The sequence below is a fragment of the Cygnus olor genome, chromosome 31 (assembly GCF_009769625.2).
Source record: "Cygnus olor isolate bCygOlo1 chromosome 31, bCygOlo1.pri.v2, whole genome shotgun sequence".
In the NCBI taxonomy this organism is placed as follows: domain Eukaryota; kingdom Metazoa; phylum Chordata; class Aves; order Anseriformes; family Anatidae; genus Cygnus; species Cygnus olor.
This window is the reverse complement of record NC_054088.1, coordinates 323,700-345,227: the sequence shown is the minus strand read 5'-3', so window position 1 is coordinate 345,227 and position 21,528 is coordinate 323,700. Positions and strand designations below refer to the sequence as shown.

The 21,528-nt window shown below is 57.0% G+C and overlaps 1 protein-coding gene and 1 long non-coding RNA gene across 4 annotated transcripts; one reads left to right on the top strand and one right to left on the bottom strand.

Moving 5' to 3' along the window:
• Nucleotides 1-9,823: 9,823 nt before the first annotated feature.
• LOC121062541 (ATP-dependent RNA helicase DDX25-like) lies at nt 9,824-18,558 on the top strand. Of its 3 annotated transcripts, XM_040542587.1 has the most exons (11): nt 9,824-9,842; nt 9,960-10,007; nt 10,379-10,514; nt 10,616-10,708; nt 10,840-10,942; nt 11,886-12,000; nt 12,488-12,665; nt 14,647-14,884; nt 15,444-15,606; nt 15,912-16,100; nt 18,246-18,558. In XM_040542587.1, the coding sequence occupies exons 4-11, from the start codon at nt 10,647-10,649 to the stop codon at nt 18,305-18,307; spliced, it is 1,110 nt and encodes a 369-aa protein (XP_040398521.1). In that variant the 5' UTR covers nt 9,824-9,842; nt 9,960-10,007; nt 10,379-10,514; nt 10,616-10,646; the 3' UTR covers nt 18,308-18,558. The 3 variants fall into 3 exon arrangements, with proteins under 3 accessions (XP_040398521.1, XP_040398519.1, XP_040398520.1); XM_040542585.1 differs by lacking the exon at nt 9,824-9,842 and having other exon boundaries at nt 9,982-10,132; XM_040542586.1 differs by lacking the exons at nt 9,824-9,842; nt 9,960-10,007; nt 10,379-10,514 and having other exon boundaries at nt 11,867-12,000.
• LOC121062542 lies at nt 18,352-19,754 on the bottom strand. Its single transcript, XR_005815594.1, has 2 exons — nt 19,596-19,754; nt 18,352-18,601 (listed from the first exon to the last, which is right to left on the bottom strand). It is a non-coding gene; the product is annotated as an uncharacterized LOC121062542 (long non-coding RNA).
• Between the last annotated feature and the right edge of the window lie 1,774 nt (nt 19,755-21,528).

Genomic DNA, 21,528 nt, shown 5'->3' with positions numbered 1-21,528 from the left:
CGGAGGGAGCTGGCGGAGGTGCTCGCCGAGCCGCTTTCCGTCACTCATCTGCAGTCCTGGCTATCCGGGAGCAGCCCAGTCACAGAGTCGTAAAATCGTGGGATATCCCGACTTGGAAGGGAGCCACGAGGATCATCGAGGCCAGCTCCTGGCACCACGCGGGCCTACCCCGGAATTCAGACCGGATGACTAAGAGCACAGTCCAAACGCTTCTTAACCTCCGGCTTGGTGCCGCGAGCACGTCCCTGGGGAGCCCGTGCCAGTGCACGACAACCCTCTCGGTGAAGAACCTCTTCCGGATAGCCAGTCGACTGGTGGCTAGCAGTTGTGACACCCATCTCCTGAAGGGCCGCAAGGAGGATCCGGGGAACTACAGGCGTGTCGGTCTGACCTTGGCGTCGGGGAAGCTCATGGAGCAGATTGTCCCGAGTGCCGTCACGCGGCATTTAGAGGGCAACCAGGCGATCAGGTCCACGGCTCTATGAAAGGCAGGTCCTGCTTGACGAAGCTGACCTCCTTCTACGGCAAGGTGTCACGCTCAGTGGACGAGGGAAAGGCCGTGGATGTGGTCTTCCTAGACTTCAGCAAGGCTTTTGACGCCGTTTCCCCCAGCATTGTCCTGGAGACGTTCGTTGCTCAAGGCCCGGACAAGTGTCCGCTTCATCGGGTTAAAAGCTGGCTGGGTGGCCAGGCCCAAAGTCACTGATGAATGGAGTCAAATCCGGCTGGATGCCGGCCGCTAGTGGTGTCCCCCAGGGCTCTGTACTGGGGCCACTTCTCTTCAATATCTTCCTCAATGATCTGCACGAGCGGATCGAGCGCACCCTCAGTAGGTTGCAGACAACACCAAGTTAGGCGCGAGTGTTGATCTGCGCGAGGGTAGGAGGGCTCTGCAGTCTGTGCCTCTGAGAAAGCAGATTTAAGAAAGGAAAGACAAAACCGCTGCACATCAGCAGCTGTGACACAGAGGAGTGAGAAACAGCCCTGTAGACACCAAGGTCAGTGTAGAAGGAGGGCAGGACGTTCTCCAGGCGCCGGGGCAGAAGTTCCCCTGCAGCCTGTGGAGAGGCCCGTGGGGGAGCAGGCTGTCCCCCTGCAGCCCATGGTGTACCAGAGCGGAGCAGATCTCCCTGCTGCAGCCTGGGAGGGAGCCCACAATGGATCTGACCTGAAGGAGGCTGTGGCCTGTGGAGAACCCCTGCCGGAGCAGACTCCAGGCCAGACCTGCAGCCCGTGGAGAGGAGCCTCTGCAGGAGCAGGGGATCTGGGGGGAGCTGCCACCCATGGGGTCCCGTGCTGGAGCAGTTTGCTCCTGATGGATGGATCCCATGGTACGGACCCATACTTGGAGCAGAGAGGCCTCATCCCCACCAGGTCTCTGAGAAGATCAGAGGAAGAAGCAGGGAACCGGAGCCCGCCCCCAGCCCCCAATATACGCCCAGCAGGACTCGGCTCTCTTGGGGTCCATACGGCACCCAGAGCCCCTTGCCCAGCGTGTAGCTACCCTGGGATGCCCATAGACCTCCAGAACCCTGCCCAGTCCTATGGGGATCCTGGGGGTCTGTATGGCATCAGAACCCCTGCCTGCACTGCATGCTAACCCTCTGGGTCCATCCAGCCCCGCTGAGCATAAGGCACAGGGGCGGTTCTGTCCAGCCACAAAGTTCAACAAGGCCAAGTGCAAGGTCCTGCATCTGGGCTGGGGCAGTCCCAAGGACAAACACAGGCCGGGTGAAGACCGGATTGAGAACAGCCCTGAGGAGAAGGACCTGGGGGGTGTTGGTTGATGAGAAGCTTGACATGAGCCAGCAACGTGCACCTGCAGCCCCAAAAGCCAACCGTACCCTGGGCTGCATCAAAAGCAGCGTAGCCAGCAGGGCGAGGGAGTGATTCTCCCCCTCTGCTCTGCTCTGCTCTGCTCTGCTCTGCTCTGGTGAGACCCCAGCTGGAGCCCTGCGTTCAGCTCTGGGGCCCCCAGCACCAGAAGGACATGGACCTATTAGAACGAGTCTAGAGGAGGGCCACAGAGATGATCAAAGGGCTGGAGCACCTCTCCTATGAAGACAGGCTGAGGCGGCTGGGGTTGTCCAGCGTGGAGAAGAGAAGGCTCTGGACAGAGAGAAGAGAAGGCTCTTTCCCCTGGACAGGGAAGAGAGGTTTGATTCTCTGAGGTTTGATCTCTGAGAGGTTTGATCTCTGAGGGGATTCAAACACAGGGAACCCCAAGGGACTACTGGGCTGGGGGTGTTGAAGTTACGGGACCGTGTGGGACACAAGTCAGGGGATAAGGAATTCAAATAGAGCGAATGTGGAGACTTCAAGTGACGTGATTGGTGTGGGCTGAAGGAAGAGGCTTGAGGTGGACCAAAACGAGGGGACTGGGAGGACTGCTGGGGGGGTATTTGGAAGCGGTGGTGAAAGGAAGGGGACACCACAGCAATGGACAGGATTAGCTGACAGGCAAAGGACTGACGGGAAAGAATGAAAGAAAGGCATTGGGAGAGATGACAGGTACGGCACTGGGGAGCCTAGACAGGACATGGAGAAGATCCAGGGAAAGGGACACCTTGGTGGGGACCAAAGGCGTCGGGGGGTGGGCTTGGGAGGAGTCCCCAGAGGTCTCTGGAGAGGGATCTCCAGACTCTTCTGGTGTCCCACACACCTGACCAGGAGCGGAGGGGTCACCTGGACACTTCATGGAGGTTTCACCGAAGTCTAGGTGTCAGGGAGGGCGCAATGCCCCCCGGTCAGTGGGGTCTCCTCCCCAAGACCCGCCCGCAGCCTTGAACCCGTCCCCATAGCACTGGGGCTCACCAGAGCATCTGCTGGGAGGCACAGCATGGCGAGGAGCAGGGCCATGCTGAGCATGGCGATCTTCATCTTCCTCCGTGGTCTACGCGGTCCTGGATGAGGCTGGGGAAAGTGAGGGGCAAGATTTATCTCTTGCAGGACTTCCCATTGACCCCGCCCCGAGAGCCCAGGGGCAAAGCCGGGCTTGGCAGGCACCAGCCCTGGCAATGAGCCCACCGCTGGCAGAGACTGACCCACACCTCCGCCACTCACCCGGCCATCTTCTGTCGCACCAGGCCAGCTTCCTGCACGGGGCAGCTCCACGGGGACAGATCCAGGCATCAGGGGGTGGCAAGGGGGCGGTCAGACACCCTGCAGTGAGCCCCCCAGCAGGAAATCATCCTCCAACAGCCCCTAAAGCCAGATCTCCCCGTCTCCCAGTGCCCCTCACCTTGCAGGCCAGGCTTTCTCCCCAGGACTCTCCCAGAGATGATGCAGCCTCAAATCAAGGGACTCTAAGCAGAGTTGTTTCTGACCCTTCTGCAGTCCCTTGAGTGAACGGCACGCTGAGACTGACTCCTCTTCTGCAGGCACTGGGGACACTGGCATTAGGGGACACTGGGAAGGTAGGAGGACAGCTGGGGGGCATGGGCAATGGGGACAGCCGGGTGACTGGGAACTTGAGGTCCAGAGGGTGATCAGGGTACTGGGAGGCACTGGCCGTGAGGAGCACTGGTGAATGTTGGGCACCAGGGGATGAGGACTCTGCTTGCGGGAGCTGCTGGGGGTGGTCGAAGAGCACAGCTCCAGCCCAGCCCATCTCCCTGTTACTGCAGGCCCCAAACTGGTCCCGGTCTCCAGCCATGGCCTCCGCAGAGAAGACGGCAGAAGGGTTCAAGCCCTGCCCTGGTCCTGGCCTTGCCACTGTCTGGGGGCACCATGCCCTCCTGGACACCTGGCTCCTTCCCTGCAGAGCTGACCCCCACGTGGCGGGTGCCAGTGCCCCATCCCCAGCAAGGCTCCAGCTCCCCCTCCATTCCCAGATGGGGCTCAGCCAAGTCTCACCAAAGGCCCTGTTCCCAGGCAGTGTCCCTGCAACGCCCCCGTCCCCAGCATGGGCTAGCCCTGTCCCTGAGCAGGATGAGGCCATTCAGAGGGGACGCGATGAGGCAGGCGCTTGTCCCCGGGCAGCTGCTCAGAGCTAACTGCGGGAGCAAAGTTCCCCTGGACAGGGAAGAGAGGTTTGACTCCAAAGCATCTCTGATAAGCTGTGTTTGCCCAGGGCCCGTGGAGCCCATTCAGGCAGCATGGTCCTTCCAGAGATCAGGGGGAGGTTGCAGCGGGACGCGGAGCAGCCTGGGCTCCCTTCAGCATTGGCAGTCAGCAGAGCCCGCGGAGGGGGGCAGCCCTGCTGTGGTAGTGGAGGAGCCCATCCTGGAGCACCCGGCATGCTGGGGCACCCTCGCTGCCATGGGGACAGGCTGGAGCCCAGAGGAAAAACCTGACGGCATGGCAGTCCTGGCAGGGATGGGGCATTGAGCAGCACGTATGATAGAGGTGTCTCCCTGTGGGGCACTGCCTCCCCTCTCTCTGCTCTGCTGGCTCTACAGCTCTTCCAAGGGCTACCAGGGGGGTTTCCTTCCCTGCCCCTCCATCCTGGACATCAGTGTCATAGGGTCCCTGGGCAGCATCCTCTGGGCAGTGTGGGCCAGGGGAGGTAGTGGCAGTGTGGACAACTGGTTCAACTCTCCCCTCAGAGCGAGGAGAGCTCCCCAGTGACCCTGAGACAGAGTGGTTTCCAGCCATCAGCCGCCCATGCTTGTCTCTTCATGCAGCAGAGGGAAGCCAGATGTCCCACATCTTGTTTTCCTCCTCTGCAGATCTGGCTGAATATTAGCTTTGGAAATTTACCAAAGAATAGGCAGTCAACTGGAAGATTTCATGAAACGAAATGTTTGTGTTTTTTAACAGTGGCGTATCTCTCCCCTCTCCCACAAACATTTCTTTTTAGACATCATTAAACCAGCAGATGGCATCTCCCTGAAGAGCACTTTTAATAATGTCACTTTGTTTTTAAATATAATAAATAATGCAACACTGATAATCTGATATTCAGCTATCTGGCAAGTAGTGCAAGAAGCAGACAAAATGAAAATCTTCCAGTTGACTGCTTGCTCCAGGATGGGCTCCTCCACTACCACAGCAGGGCTGCCCCCCTCCGCGGGCTCTGCTGACTGCCAATGCTGAAGGGAGCCCAGGCTGCTCCGCGTCCCGCTGCAACCTCCCCCTGATCTCTGGAAGGACCATGCTGCCTGAATGGGCTCCACGGGCCCTGGGCAAACACAGCTTATCAGAGATGCTTTGGAGTCAAACCTCTCTTCCCTGTCCAGGGGAACTTTGCTCCCGCAGTTAGCTCTGAGCAGCTGCCCGGGGACAAGCGCCTGCCTCATCGCGTCCCCTCTGAATGGCCTCATCCTGCTCAGGGACAGGGCTAGCCCATGCTGGGGACGGGGGCGTTGCAGGGACACTGCCTGGGAACAGGGCCTTTGGTGAGACTTGGCTGAGCCCCATCTGGGAATGGAGGGGGAGCTGGAGCCTTGCTGGGGATGGGGCACTGGCACCCGCCACGTGGGGGTCAGCTCTGCAGGGAAGGAGCCAGGTGTCCAGGAGGGCATGGTGCCCCCAGACAGTGGCAAGGCCAGGACCAGGGCAGGGCTTGAACCCTTCTGCCGTCTTCTCTGCGGAGGCCATGGCTGGAGACCGGGACCAGTTTGGGGCCTGCAGTAACAGGGAGATGGGCTGGGCTGGAGCTGTGCTCTTCGACCACCCCCAGCAGCTCCCGCAAGCAGAGTCCTCATCCCCTGGTGCCCAACATTCACCAGTGCTCCTCACGGCCAGTGCCTCCCAGTACCCTGATCACCCTCTGGACCTCAAGTTCCCAGTCACCCGGCTGTCCCCATTGCCCATGCCCCCCAGCTGTCCTCCTACCTTCCCAGTGTCCCCTAATGCCAGTGTCCCCAGTGCCTGCAGAAGAGGAGTCAGTCTCAGCGTGCCGTTCACTCAAGGGACTGCAGAAGGGTCAGAAACAACTCTGCTTAGAGTCCCTTGATTTGAGGCTGCATCATCTCTGGGAGAGTCCTGGGGAGAAAGCCTGGCCTGCAAGGTGAGGGGCACTGGGAGACGGGGAGATCTGGCTTTAGGGGCTGTTGGAGGATGATTTCCTGCTGGGGGGCTCACTGCAGGGTGTCTGACCGCCCCCTTGCCACCCCCTGATGCCTGGATCTGTCCCCGTGGAGCTGCCCCGTGCAGGAAGCTGGCCTGGTGCGACAGAAGATGGCCGGGTGAGTGGCGGAGGTGTGGGTCAGTCTCTGCCAGCGGTGGGCTCATTGCCAGGGCTGGTGCCTGCCAAGCCCGGCTTTGCCCCTGGGCTCTCGGGGCGGGGTCAATGGGAAGTCCTGCAAGAGATAAATCTTGCCCCTCACTTTCCCCAGCCTCATCCAGGACCGCGTAGACCACGGAGGAAGATGAAGATCGCCATGCTCAGCATGGCCCTGCTCCTCGCCATGCTGTGCCTCCCAGCAGATGCTCTGGTGAGCCCCAGTGCTATGGGGACGGGTTCAAGGCTGCGGGCGGGTCTTGGGGAGGAGACCCCACTGACCGGGGGGCATTGCGCCCTCCCTGACACCTAGACTTCGGTGAAACCTCCATGAAGTGTCCAGGTGACCCCTCCGCTCCTGGTCAGGTGTGTGGGACACCAGAAGAGTCTGGAGATCCCTCTCCAGAGACCTCTGGGGACTCCTCCCAAGCCCACCCCCCGACGCCTTTGGTCCCCACCAAGGTGTCCCTTTCCCTGGATCTTCTCCATGTCCTGTCTAGGCTCCCCAGTGCCGTACCTGTCATCTCTCCCAATGCCTTTCTTTCATTCTTTCCCGTCAGTCCTTTGCCTGTCAGCTAATCCTGTCCATTGCTGTGGTGTCCCCTTCCTTTCACCACCGCTTCCAAATACCCCCCCAGCAGTCCTCCCAGTCCCCTCGTTTTGGTCCACCTCAAGCCTCTTCCTTCAGCCCACACCAATCACGTCACTTGAAGTCTCCACATTCGCTCTATTTGAATTCCTTATCCCCTGACTTGTGTCCCACACGGTCCCGTAACTTCAACACCCCCAGCCCAGTAGTCCCTTGGGGTTCCCTGTGTTTGAATCCCCTCAGAGATCAAACCTCTCAGAGATCAAACCTCAGAGAATCAAACCTCTCTTCCCTGTCCAGGGGAAAGAGCCTTCTCTTCTCTCTGTCCAGAGCCTTCTCTTCTCCACGCTGGACAACCCCAGCCGCCTCAGCCTGTCTTCATAGGAGAGGTGCTCCAGCCCTTTGATCATCTCTGTGGCCCTCCTCTAGACTCGTTCTAATAGGTCCATGTCCTTCTGGTGCTGGGGGCCCCAGAGCTGAACGCAGGGCTCCAGCTGGGGTCTCACCAGAGCAGAGCAGAGCAGAGCAGAGCAGAGCAGAGGGGGAGAATCACTCCCTCGCCCTGCTGGCTACGCTGCTTTTGATGCAGCCCAGGGTACGGTTGGCTTTTGGGGCTGCAGGTGCACGTTGCTGGCTCATGTCAAGCTTCTCATCAACCAACACCCCCAGGTCCTTCTCCTCAGGGCTGTTCTCAATCCGGTCTTCACCCGGCCTGTGTTTGTCCTTGGGACTGCCCCAGCCCAGGTGCAGGACCTTGCACTTGGCCTTGTTGAACTTTGTGGCTGGACAGAACCGCCCCTGTGCCTTATGCTCAGCGGGGCTGGATGGACCCAGAGGGTTAGCATGCAGTGCAGGCAGGGGTTCTGATGCCATACAGACCCCCAGGATCCCCATAGGACTGGGCAGGGTTCTGGAGGTCTATGGGCATCCCAGGGTAGCTACACGCTGGGCAAGGGGCTCTGGGTGCCGTATGGACCCCAAGAGAGCCGAGTCCTGCTGGGCGTATATTGGGGGCTGGGGGCGGGCTCCGGTTCCCTGCTTCTTCCTCTGATCTTCTCAGAGACCTGGTGGGGATGAGGCCTCTCTGCTCCAAGTATGGGTCCGTACCATGGGATCCATCCATCAGGAGCAAACTGCTCCAGCACGGGACCCCATGGGTGGCAGCTCCCCCCAGATCCCCTGCTCCTGCAGAGGCTCCTCTCCACGGGCTGCAGGTCTGGCCTGGAGTCTGCTCCGGCAGGGGTTCTCCACAGGCCACAGCCTCCTTCAGGTCAGATCCATTGTGGGCTCCCTCCCAGGCTGCAGCAGGGAGATCTGCTCCGCTCTGGTACACCATGGGCTGCAGGGGGACAGCCTGCTCCCCCACGGGCCTCTCCACAGGCTGCAGGGGAACTTCTGCCCCGGCGCCTGGAGAACGTCCTGCCCTCCTTCTACACTGACCTTGGTGTCTACAGGGCTGTTTCTCACTCCTCTGTGTCACAGCTGCTGATGTGCAGCGGTTTTGTCTTTCCTTTCTTAAATCTGCTTTCTCAGAGGCACAGACTGCAGAGCCCTCCTACCCTCGCGCAGATCAACACTCGCGCCTAACTTGGTGTTGTCTGCAACCTACTGAGGGTGCGCTCGATCCGCTCGTGCAGATCATTGAGGAAGATATTGAAGAGAAGTGGCCCCAGTACAGAGCCCTGGGGGACACCACTAGCGGCCGGCATCCAGCCGGATTTGACTCCATTCATCAGTGACTTTGGGCCTGGCCACCCAGCCAGCTTTTAACCCGATGAAGCGGACACTTGTCCGGGCCTTGAGCAACGAACGTCTCCAGGACAATGCTGGGGGAAACGGCGTCAAAAGCCTTGCTGAAGTCTAGGAAGACCACATCCACGGCCTTTCCCTCGTCCACTGAGCGTGACACCTTGCCGTAGAAGGAGGTCAGCTTCGTCAAGCAGGACCTGCCTTTCATAGAGCCGTGGACCTGATCGCCTGGTTGCCCTCTAAATGCCGCGTGACGGCACTCGGGACAATCTGCTCCATGAGCTTCCCCGACGCCAAGGTCAGACCGACACGCCTGTAGTTCCCCGGATCCTCCTTGCGGCCCTTCAGGAGATGGGTGTCACAACTGCTAGCCACCAGTCGACTGGCTATCCGGAAGAGGTTCTTCACCGAGAGGGTTGTCGTGCACTGGCACGGGCTCCCCAGGGACGTGCTCGCGGCACCAAGCCGGAGGTTAAGAAGCGTTTGGACTGTGCTCTTAGTCATCCGGTCTGAATTCCGGGGTAGGCCCGCGTGGTGCCAGGAGCTGGCCTCGATGATCCTCGTGGCTCCCTTCCAAGTCGGGATATCCCACGATTTTACGACTCTGTGACTGGGCTGCTCCCGGATAGCCAGGACTGCAGATGAGTGACGGAAAGCGGCTCGGCGAGCACCTCCGCCAGCTCCCTCCGGACCCTCGGGTGGGTCCCAGGCGGCCCCACGCACTCGCGTGCGTCTGAGTGGTTTAGCAGGTCGCTAGGCGTTTCCCCGTGGGCTAGGAGGGCTCCCCTCTGCTCCCCGCCCCGTCCACCAGCTCAGGCGGCCGCGCTCCGAGGCAGGCGCGTGCGGAGGCCCTGCCCCTCCCGCCCCCACGCGGGGGTCCCCGGGCCCGGCCCGGCCCGGCCCGGCCCCGCCTGCGCGTCGGCGCCGGTGCCGCTGTTCCCCGAGCGCCTCCGCGCCCTCCGCGGCCGGGGCCTGCCGGCAGCCGCCTTGCGCCCTGCCGGCCGCCGGGGGGGAGCAGCCCCCGCCGGCGGCGGCTCGGCGCCCGGGCGGAGCCGGCCCTCGGCGGCGCCTCGGGAAGGTTCGCGAGCTGCGGCGGCGGGGGCGCGATGGCCTCGGCGGGGGCCGGCGGCCGCCGGCGGCGGGAGCGGGCGCGGGGCCCGGGCAGCCTCCTGTCGGGCAGCCCGTCCCCGGGCAGCCCGTCCCCGGGCAGCCCCCCCCTCCCGCGGTCCCCTGGCCGGGGCCACCTCCGCCCTCGGCGCCGCGGGCTGTGCGGCTCGCCTGGCCGCCGGCAGCGGTTTGCGGGCCCGCGCCGGGAGCTGTGTCCGTGTCGGCAGCGGGGTGAGGGACGGCCCTGGCCCCCGCTCGGGGCCGGGCCCTGGGGCCCCGGGGCCCGGGGCCAGCCCGAGCGGAGCTGTGGGGTGGAGGTGAGCGTCCGTGTTTCTTCTCCTGTGGCAGAGCCCGCCTGCACGAGCGAGGACGAGGAGAGCGAGGAGGAAGAGAGAGGTGGGTCCCGCCGGCCCTGCGAGGCAGTGCTGGTCCTTGTCCCCCGGGGCCTGTGCGCAGGCCGCAGGGCCAGCACCCCCAGGGCCAGGCTGGGTGACCAGCGCCTCCCGGAGCCTCGGCAGCAGGTGAGGGAAACGGAGGCACGGGCCAGGGCAGGGGGCCAGGCTGCCGTGAACTCCAGCCGGGTTCCTCGGGACTGAGGTAGGTTGTGGCGATTATGCAGGAGTTAGGCGAAGAGCTGCCGGTGTCAGGGGTGCCCGGGGTCGGTAGGGGGGCGGATGGCTGGGGAAGCCCGTGTTTGTGGGAAGGGGGACCCGAGGGGAGGCTTTTCCTAACCGCCTGGGTTTTTCACGAGCTCACCCCTTTTCCAGTGGACTTGGCAGAAAGCTCCTTGCTGAACAAGCTGATCCACACGTCCCTCGTGGAGTCCAGCCATCACGTGGAGATCCTGCAGCAGGACCCCAGCTCGCCTCTCTTCTCCGTGAAAACCTTTGAAGAGCTGCGCCTGTGAGTAGGCGGCAGCCCCCGCCGCAGGCAGGCTTTGGAGTTGCCTCTGGGCGCCGTTACCCGTTCTTTGTGAAATGGTCCCTTTTGATGCCTTTGGACAGGAAGAAGGAGCTCTTGCAGGGGGTTTACGCCATGGGCTTCAACAGGCCGTCCAAAATCCAGGAGACGGCTCTGCCGATGATGCTGGCACATCCGTGAGTACCAAGGCCGCACGGGTGAGCAAAGCGGTACCACCGTCTTGGCTCCCTTGAGGCATCGTGGCGTCGGGGTGCCGGTGCAGGGGTGCCAAACCTTTGTGCTCAACTAAGCAGCCTTTGCCTTGCAGGCCCCAAAATCTGATTGCACAGAGCCAGTCAGGGACAGGGAAAACGGCAGCTTTTGTGTTGGCGATGCTGAGCAGAGTTAATGGTGCTGAGAGGTACCCGCAGGTAATGTAGGAAGGGGAAAGCCCATACGGCAGGGGTTTGCCTGCACCCTCAAGCTGCTGTCTGTGGACAGAGCTCTGGTTTTGTCCCCGTCTCTACGGTTTTCTATCGGCTGTGGCCGCTGCAGTGGGATGGTAAACACCCAGGTAGCGTCCCAGCAGCAGGCAGGTCGGAGAGAAAGCTCAGGAGTGGATGAATCTGCCAGGCCGTAGATAGCCTGAATTTATATTTTGAGGAGCATTCAGCCAACTTTGACAAGCACGTGCAGAGACTCCAGCTGTTTCCTGTGACTTGTGCTAGTTTCTGGTGTCGTAAAAGGTCCTGTGAAGGCAAGTCCCCTCTCTGGGTTCAGAATCACCTACGCAAGCTGGTTACTGCACTTAAAAGTCTTGAATCTCAAGCATTCTGTGTAATTTAAACTCTCAGCTGAAAGCTGGACGCAGAAACAAGCGGCACTGTGCCTCAGGAAACAAATTTCCCTAGCAAAAATCACGGGATCCCAGAATGGGCGAGGTTGGAAGGGCCCTCTGAAGATCATCTAGTCCAAACCCTCCTGCTGAGCAGGATCACCTAGAGCACACTGCGCAGGATGGCATCCAGGCGGGTTTTGAAGTCTCCAAAGAAGGAGACTCCACCCCCTCTCTGGGCAGCCTGTTCTAGTGCTCTGTCCCCCTCACAGTAAAGAAAGGACCTCTCCTAGTAGTTACCTTGACTCCTTTCTGCCTACCTGCCTTCAGCTGTATTCCCATCTTCCAAACCTGCAAATGTGACTGCCGTTGCTGATCCCTCTGCAGGTTTGAAAGAGTTTAGCGGTGAGATTTTAGCATGCTGAGCTTTCCGTTCCTTTGAAATGCCTTCTCATTTGCATGGGGCATGCCATGCCAGGGGCGCTGTCTACTTTTAAAAGATGTGGCTCTTGTCTGACAGCTCTCGTTATCTCTCTAAGTGCCTCTGCTTGGCTCCAACCTACGAGCTGGCCCTGCAGATTGGACATGTGATCGAGAAGATGGGGCAGTTTTGTGCCGACATCAGGGTTACATATGCTGTCCAGGGAAACAGAGGTGAGTCCAGCCCTGCTGAGCAGAGTTGCGGGCGGTGTAACAGTCCTGTAAGGAACTAGCGGGATGCTGTGAGAGCTGTGAACTCCCAGGAGCTGTGCGGAGCTCTGAAGGCACATGAAGCAGTGTGTGAATTCCCGTGCCTTCTAAGGAGTCATTGTCGTGACCGCTGTCTCCTTTCAGAGGTGGGGCACCCCTTTTGCTGGTTTCCACCCCACAAGGCCGCAGGGAAGCGTCAGCCCTGCTTGATGGCTACCTGCAATTTTAAGCTCCTGAGCTCCGCTTTGCAATGACCCCCTCAAAGGCATCGCTAGGCAGTCAGAAGCTGAAGCAACAGGGTGGGAACCATGCTCAAGCAGCCAGAACATAGCAGATTTTGAGTCCCTATCTCACTGGAAAGTACCCTGCTCGTTCCCAGCCAGGTGTGTGTGGCCGAGGAACGTACTGCTCCTTGTACGGAGGTGGTCTGATACGATTTCTCCTCCTGCAGTTCTGCCAGGCGCCATGCTGGAGGAGCAGATTGTCATCGGGACTCCTGGGACAATGCTGGACTGGTGTTTCAAACGGAGAGTGGTGAATATGAAGAGAATCAGCCTGTTTGTGCTGGATGAAGCTGACGTAATGATCGACCATCAGGGCTTCTCGTACCAAAGCATTCGCATTCAGAGGTGAATACCAGTGTTGGCTTGTGTCCTGACACAAGTAGACATAGTCAAATGCAGTGTTTCTAGATGCCCTTAGATACGTTGGGTAGAGAAAGAAAGAGAGCAAGAGAGACAGGAAAAGACAGAGACAGAGACAGAGAGAGAGAGAGAGAGAGAAAGAAAGAAAACCACTTTGTATGCAAGAAGCTGCAAAACCAGGGAGCCAAAGAAATTGTCTCTGACTACGACATCCCTTGGATGTCCTTGGCCAGTCCGTGCTTTGCTCCTGATCAGAACGTAGACAATCCTCCTTACCCGCTTTTTCCTGTTCGCTCAGCTTTGAGCAAATGAGCCACCAAACCAGCCGAATAAACAGGGAAAGAGCATCCCTTTGATGCAGAAGGCTTTTGCTGATGTGAGAATGAGCTCCTTCTTGCACATCGGCAGGCTGTGGTCTGCTTAGTCCTGGGATGTGTCTTTCTTTAAAAGTGTAGCCGTTAGATGAATAGGAAGATTTTCAGCTCACTTTAACTTCCTTTGAGCTGATACATCACTGGGTTTGGGATTCCAGTTCTCTTTCATGTTTCCCAGTGCTCTTTAATGTTTTCATAAATGACTTGGATGCAGGACTAGAAGCTATACTAAGGAAGTAGTACACAACGCTCTCAGGAGGGTGGTCTGGTGTTTGGGTGGACCTGCGTGGAGCTAGGAGTTGGACTCGATGATCCTTGTGGGTCGTTTTGAACTCAGGATATTCTGTGATACGGTGCGTTGTGTTGTAGGCGACACAAACAAAATAGCTTGAAATAGCCTTTCTTCAGGGCGTGGTGCAGGTTAATGAGGACTTCTGGGCACCAGGCTGCTCTGCCAGGCAGGGTCAGTGGTTGACCCTCAGCGTCCCGCTGCCCAGGCTGACGGGAGCTGCAGTTTCCTGGTGACAGAGGCGGTGAGAGAGATGAGTGTCACACCCAGCCCTTCCCAGCTCCTCTGTGTGCTCAGCTCAGCTGGATATGTTTGCGGTGCTGGAGAAAAGCACCTTGTGGCTAGCAGCTGGCTACTCCTTTTTAAAGGAAAACTGTTTTTAGATGGTCTGGGTTTATCCCTTCTAGCCGAAATGCAGGTGGAAAAAGTTCTCCTTAGAGGAGTGTCCCATCCAGCTGAGCTCTGCTAAAGGCGTGCTAAAGGGTTCTTCCTTGGGCTCTCTTTGGCATGACGTAGGGAGTGGGTTTACGAGTTGCAAAGGCTTTCTGCTGCTGTTCTTTCAAATTGGATGCATTCAAAGTATTGTCAGCAGTCCGAGGAAACAGGAAGTTGGTAACTCAGATCCTGTTACAAGACACTGCAAGTGAAACGTCAGGCTGGAGCTCTTCAGATTCCATCTCCATAACAGGGCTTAATGTCTCTGAACCTCAGATGGAGATGGCTCTTTAGCGGCCGTGTTTTATTTGCTGTTCCTTTAAATGCAACCAAAGCTGGCCTGGATAAAAGCACATTCACAAAAGACTCGCTTTATCCATTATTGAAATGTAAGATTTTTCAAAAGTCTTTGTCCGTCCGCTTTCGTAGGTGAATGGATGGCTTTGAATTGTGGCTAAAAAACTCTGCGGGCCATGAAGGTCTTTACAGAGTGAATGACAGGGCTTGAAATGTAGCTAGAGAATCAGGGGATACGGGGAACTGTCCTTGGCACGTGCAAGTGCTGTGTGTGGGCGGTGTCTGCAGGTCCAAAGAAGGAGGCCAAGCGTTAACCGGGTGTTTTTTCCTCCATTTGTAGATAGCCTTTTGGAATAATGATACTGCAAATGCAGAATAGCTTATTTTGACAGGCCTCTTCCGTAGAGCTGACTCATGTTGGAGTGCTGTGCTGTGCTGTGCTGCGTGAGGAATGGCCCTCTCCTGAGGAATGGCCCTCTCCGGATGGAGGAGTCCCTTGGTTTCCAAAGCCTGTTGATCCAGGGATCCTTGCAGCACGCCTCAGGGCTAACAAGTCCTTCTTCTGCTCTAGGGCTTTACCTAGGGGCTGCCAAATGCTGCTTTTCTCCGCAACCTTCAAGGAAACGGTGTGGAATTTTGCAATGCAAATTGTCTCCAACCCCATCATAATAAAGCTCCGTCAGGAAGAGCTCACCCTGAGCAATATCAGGCAGTACTACTTTGTGTGCAGGAACAGAGAGGAGAAGTACGAGGCCCTGTGCAACATCTACAGCAGCATCACCGTTGGCCAGGCTATGATATTCTGCCAGGTAAAGCAGCTAGTTTGCCGGGGGAGGGTGGTGGTGTCCTTGCAGTCAGTGGTACGTAAACGATCGATCTTACAGCGTGGCCTCAGTACTTGTGCCGAGACCATCAAAAGGAGGGAGCAGATGGAAGGGAGGGATGGGAAGCACGTGGACAGCGTTTAAAGGATGGCCCTTCTGGCACAGCCTGCCGTTAGATTGGCTGGAGCTGAGCGTGAAAGCACGCGCACTATGACTTGCAGCAAGTGCAGCCTTTAAAAGAGGTGTTTTAACAGCATCTCTCGTGACGGTTGGGATCCCGTTTGCCTGGCTTCCACAGGGAGCGTTGCGTAGAAAACATACCGTGTTTCCTTGCCCTTTGCGCTTTGTGTCCTGACAAGGGCTTCTTGCTCGTCTGCGTCACTCTGGTCTTCTTTTGAGGCTCTGCCTGTTAAAAAGCAGCAGGGGCTCAACTGAAAGGAGCAGGGGATTTAGGGGAAGCATACCAGTGAAGGATTGGCAACGACTGAGAGGAGCAGCAGCAGAGCTGCTGCAAAAGCTCCTCCTGCCTCTCCCACACATCTAGACTCGCAGGAGTGCGGACTGGCTGTCGGTGGAGATGAGCAAGGATGGGCACAAGGTCGCCATGCTGACGGCAGAGTTGACCATAGTGCAGAGGGCCAATGTGATTCAGAGATTCCGCGATGGGAAGGAGAAGGTCCTCATCACCACGAACGTCTGTGCTAGAGGTACCGTATCCTGAAAAGCAACACCCTCGCAGCGTCTGCAGTGTGGGAATGCCCTTGCTTTGCCCCATGGCCCATCAACTTGCAGGGGACACACGACGCTGCTTCGTTTCTGGTGACACGAACCGTGCTCCGTGGCCTGTAGGTCTTTGGTTGCCTTGCCACGTCATTGTAGTGTGCGCTGCAGAGCCAGGGCTGACTGCTTTATACTGCAAGTGCTCAGGCAATGGACTGGCCCCGATCTGGGGGCAGGTGATTGCTTTCAGAGCTGTAGGAGCCTGGTTGCGAGAAACCTCTCTGTCTTTCAGGGATTGATGTGGCACAAGTCACCATAGTGGTGAACTTCAGCCTCCCTGTTAATCAGCAGAAACAGCTGGATTTTGAGACCTACTTGCACCGCATTGGGCGAACGGGCCGCTTTGGGAAGAAGGGCATTGCCTTCAACATGGTGGAAAGGCAGACCACGTACCTCGTGCACAGTATAGAGGAGCATTTCCGTGAGTATCCTTGTGCCCAGCTCTGTGGTGGTGCAAAGAGCTAAGGGACACGTGGATGAGAAGTGCACTGGGAAGCGTTAAGGGATGTCAGGAGTGTGGCCACCTCTTGCAGCCGCTCTGGCCCAGGACCCCCATGCCTGGCTGCTGAAGCACAGCACAGGCCAGTACAGACCAGTACGGTCCTTGCGGGCTGCTGGAGCGCAGCCTGGTGCCCGGGCACCTGGGGTCTCTGCCCAGGCTGAGGGATGCATCTGCCACTTTACCCTCTGCACGCTCAATCAGCAGTGTCACTGAACACGTGTCCCTGAGACAGGCACGCACAGACACACACAAAGATGCAGGCACAGACACACAGACACAGAAGCACACACAAATCCCCTTCTCCTCGTCGGCTGGCAGAGAGGGATGGTCACTAGTGCAAGCACACACATGCACTTCCAGGGTCCAAACGCACACACGTGTTTGTGGGTCCGCAAGCACCATCGCAGCCCCTCTGTTCCCCTAGTGTCCCTGACCAGACCCCTGCCCTCTGACAGCTCCCCTGCTCGCTGGCTGGTCCAGCCTGATACTCGCACGGACCCCACCCACGCACCTGGTACCCTGGCCTGGACCTGAGGGACCCCACAGTCACTAGCTGGCCCAGGCTGAAGTTTGCAGCTGAATACACACACACACACACCCCATGCCTGCCCGCCCAGGCTGTAGAAGGTACAGATGCTCACCTCTGCCCCCAGCAGCTGTCACTTGGAGTTCATGTACACGCACACACACTCACAGTCACGCCGGTTGCCCCCCCCGCAGCAGATGTTTTTTTGGATGCACACCATCCCCGGCCCAGTGGCTGGGAGTTGAAGAACCGCGCTTGCTCCAGTATCTGCAGTGAGACCCCTGCACTGGCTGCAGTAGGTGGCAGCAGAGGCCAGGGGCAGCCTTGTCCCTGTCTGACTGCAGGAGTTGGCACCACTTTTCATTGACACACAGGTCTCGCCGGTAGCTGGAACTTCGTCCTTGCTGTATGCATGCACGTGCACACGCACACACACACGCACACCGGGGGTTGAGTGTGAGAGCACAGAGAGACGGAAGTGGGAAAAGATTTAAGCAGGTGTAAGACTCCAAGACAGACCGTGGCGATCAGTCTCGGGGCTAAACCAAATAAGCACACCGACTAGCCCCATTTCACATGCAGCTGGCCGCTTCTGTACCCTTTCCTGCTTACCCCCTCTTTGCTCCTCCCATCTCCCTTTCCTGCTGCACGCCCCTCCATGAGTTTGTACAGCCCTCCCAGTTCCCACAGCCCTTCCAGTCCAGGTCCCCCTGGCTCACAGCGTTACGAGTTGTAAAGTGCAGGTTGTTCTTCTGGGAAGTGGCACCCGTGGTGTCTCGATAGCCCACCAATTAGTGTGAGTGGTGAGGTTAGTTTCTTGTCGTTGTCTCATTTGTTTTGTCAGGTCTGTGTCTCCGCGTGTTTTGTTTCTGGTTTCCCCCTTTTCCCATGTTTCCCGGTTGCCGAGGTCCTTGATCGGATAACCTCTCTGGAATAAACATTCTGAGCTCTATCAGTCAGTGTGACTGACCAGTTTGGGTTCCCATCACTACGTCCCTTATCATTTGTCGGTCAGGTTTGTGTCTGTTGTGCTCTCTCAAAGTTTGATTATCGCTTGAACTCCACAGAGTGGAAATGCCATGCTGAGCACTTTGGGTAGCTTTTCGGCCCAGAGCGAGGTTAGCACGTGCCCTTAGCCAGGAAGCAGTATCCCAGAGGTGGCCAGTTGGTCCTGAGATGGCTGGAATGTGTGTCGGCTCTAATCCAGCGTGTCCTGCTGCGAAAGGCGCAGGCAGGAGCAGGCCTGTGGTAGCGTGGTAGTGTAGTCGCTGTTGCTCTGGGGTCCACGTGTGTCTGTGCTGGGTTTGATGCAAACAGCTGGGCAGGTTTCTAACCTCCCACCTCTGGACACGTGCTGAACAGCTCACAGCTTGTTTTACGTCATCTGTGGAAGGCAGAGCCGAGAGTCCTGGGCATTGCTCCCAGGGTTTGCCGCTGCTAGCAGCCCCAGAGCAGCAGTGCTTTGCCTTTGCCAACTCCTGGGCAGGCTGGTGCCTGGCTGTACTTGGCAGGCACTGAGATTTATTTTCTTTCTTCAGAGAGCGAGATCAAGAGGCTTGACCCAGATGACATGGATGAGCTGGAGCAGCTGGACAACTGAGCAAAATGTCAGGATTTGCTCCAGTGAATCCAAGTTTTGGTTTAACGTGGATGGGAAATGGATGGGAAAATTTCCCAGTTTTCTTCAAAGTTCCCGAAGATGCTTGGTTTTGTTGTGATGTTTTACAAGATGGGAAGATGAGAGGGGAGCGGGGGGAGAGTTGGGGGGAAGACACACACGACCCTCAGCCCTCAAAATTTTGGAATTCTTGTGATTGTTTTTCTGGAAATAAAACTTGCTTGGTTTGTCTCTGAGGTTTTTATAGCCATAACTCTGCACGTCATGAAGAATCACCTGAAAACAGAACATGCAGGGGCTTAACAACATGGACCTGTTGGAGCAAGTCCAGAGGAGGGCCACGAGGATGATCGTAGGGCTGGAGCATCTCTCTGATAAAGACAGACTGAGAGAGCTGGGGCTGTTGAGCCTGGAAAAGAGAAGGCTCTGGGGAGACCCTACAGCAGCCTTCTAGTACCTAATGGGGGGGCCACAAGGAAGCTGGAAAGGGAGTCTATCAGGGAGTGTAGTGATAGGAAAAGGAGCAATGGATTTCAACTAAAAGGGTAGGTTTAGATTAGCTCTTAGGAAGAAGTTCTTACACTGAGGGTGACGAGGCCCTGGAGCGGGTTGTCCAGAGAAGTGGTTCCTGCCCTCCACCCCGCAAACAGGTGTTCAAGTGTTCAAGGCCAGGGCTGTGAGCAACCTGATCTAGCGGGAGGTGTCCCTGTCCGTGACAAGGGAGTTGGAACTAGGTAATCTAGGTAAGGTTCTAAACTAGGTAAGGTTCCTTGCAACTGAAACCGTTCTGTGATTTTAGGATTGTATGATCCCCCAGTGAGACTGGGAGACACGAAGAACAAGTGGTGCCAGCCCTTTGGGCACCGGGTATTTGAAAGAGACGGTGTAGGAAATGGTTATTACACGGGCTTTAGTGAGCACCATGCCCCAAAGAGCACAGTTTGGGATGAAGACAGGACATGAGAGACACTGGTTCAGAGACCTCCATCACCTGCCAAGCTCTGGGGAGGCCCATGATTTCTTTCCCCAGAGTCTTGGGACTGCTGGAGCCCTGGGAGCGTTCAAAGCCCCACCTGGGGCTGGACCTTCCCCCTGCCCTTGGGCACTGTGATGCACCAGTAGAGGGGTGCCCAGGGTTTCTTCCAGATTCTGAGTCTAATCAAGCAATCGCTGATTGGAAACGTAAATCAAGTAAAAACGTGAAGGGATTAAAAAAAAAAAAAAAGTTGGAAATATCCCTCCAGTAAGGGTTTCCACTGAATGCCCCTACCATGCTTGAACTGCACCAGGTCAAATCTCATCTTCCCCGGCAGTTGGCATCAGGGGCCTCCCCGTTGATGGGTGGGCTGTTGGTGTGCGGGCAGCTGATGGCGAGTCTGAGTCCACAGCAAGAGCACATGGGTCCTTCTTTTATGCCTTTTCTTATGCCTTGTGCACAACCCTTTGAAAACAACTAAACGTGAATCTGGTGCTCATGATGAGCTCGTGCTTCTGCACATGTTCCACTTAGAATCAAGGAACCGTAGCATATCCCAGGTTGAAAGGGCTCCACAACGATCATCAAATGCAACTCTTGACTCCACACAGGACCACCCAAAAATCAAACCATATGTGTGTGAGTATTGTCCAAATCCTTCTTGAACTCTGGCAGGCTTGGTGCTGTGACCACTTCCCCTGGGGAGCCTGTTCCAGTGCCTGACCACCCTCTCCATGAAGAATCTTTTCCTAATACCCAGCCTGAACCTGCCCTGACAGCTCCATGCCGCTCCCTCAGGCCCTGTCACTGTCACCAGAGAGAAGAGATGAGCGCCTGCCCCTCCACTACGCCTTGTGAGGAAGCTGTAGACAAAACCAAATGAGCTCAGCCGCTCCTCGCATGTCTTCCCCTCTAGACCCTTCACCATCTTTGTTGCTTTCCTTTGGACACGTTGTGAGAGGTGTTGCAATGACATCAGCCAGCTGTACCAGAGTACCCTGGGATGAATCCCATCAGGCCCCATAGACTTTTGTGCATCCAGCTGGAGCAACAAATCCCACACAAGTTCAGGGCTGGCTGGGAGTGTCTTGCTCCCACCATCACGGTCCTTCAACACAGGGCTCCAGGTGTCCCAAGGCCCGTATTCGGTGTTGAAAACAGAGGCAAAGAAGACATTAAATGTCTGCCTTGTCTGTGACCCTAGTTGTGAGGTGACTCATCTCATCAAGTAATAGACCAATGTTACCTCTAGTCCTCCTTTTGGTGTTGACACACTTTAAAAAGCCCTTTTTGTTGCCCCCCACAGTACTGGCCAGCTTCAACTCTAACTGAGTTTTGGCCGCACAACTTTTCTCCTTCCAATGTCACACAGCATTTCTGTAGTCCTCCCTTGTCACCTGAACTTGCTTCCAGTGTCCATAGACTTTCCTTTCCCGCCTAAGCTATAGAAGAAGATCCCTGCTCAGCCAAGCCAGCATTCTGCCCCGCTTGTTTAACATCCAACACTTTGGAACCACCTGCTCCTGTGCTCTTAAGAGACGGCTCTTAAAAAGTAACCAGCACTGATGGACCCTGACACCTTCAGAAACAGGTTCCCAGGGGACCTTCTGAAGTGGTTACTAGCTTGACGTCTGTTCTCCTCATATCCAAGGATGAAGTTTTGAGGGGAGTTTTTCTCCTATTGCCAAAGATTTTAAACTCAACTACTTCACGGTCACTTTGGCCAAGACAGCCACCAATCGCCACTTTACACAAGAGACCCTCTCTGTTTACAAGCAACAAATCGAGGAGGCACCTTTCCCCTTAGCACCTGTACCGAGAAGTTATCCTCAGTGGGTGTTAGGGATTTCCTGGACCTGTTTGTATTGACAGTTGGTATTCCCAGTTAATGTCTGTGAAGTTGAAGTCACCCATAAGGACCAGATTAGCTGATCTAGAGACATCCCTTGATAATCTGTGTGACCTTCAAGTTCCCAGTCTTCATACCTATTGTATAAGGGCACCTGGGAAGGCGAGGTAGGGAGGGAGGGGATTTGCTTGCTGCCCCGACCAGAAAATTTCTTCCATTCCCCCTTATTCCGCAGTCAACCCCTTATGCCCGGTAGTGAGAGGGTAGGGAATCTCTGGAATCATATGTTACGACTGGCCGATGCCTTTGTCCCAAGGATGGTAGAGTACAATTCCACCAGTCAATCTCCTCCTCAGACTCCCTGATACTCCTCAACCT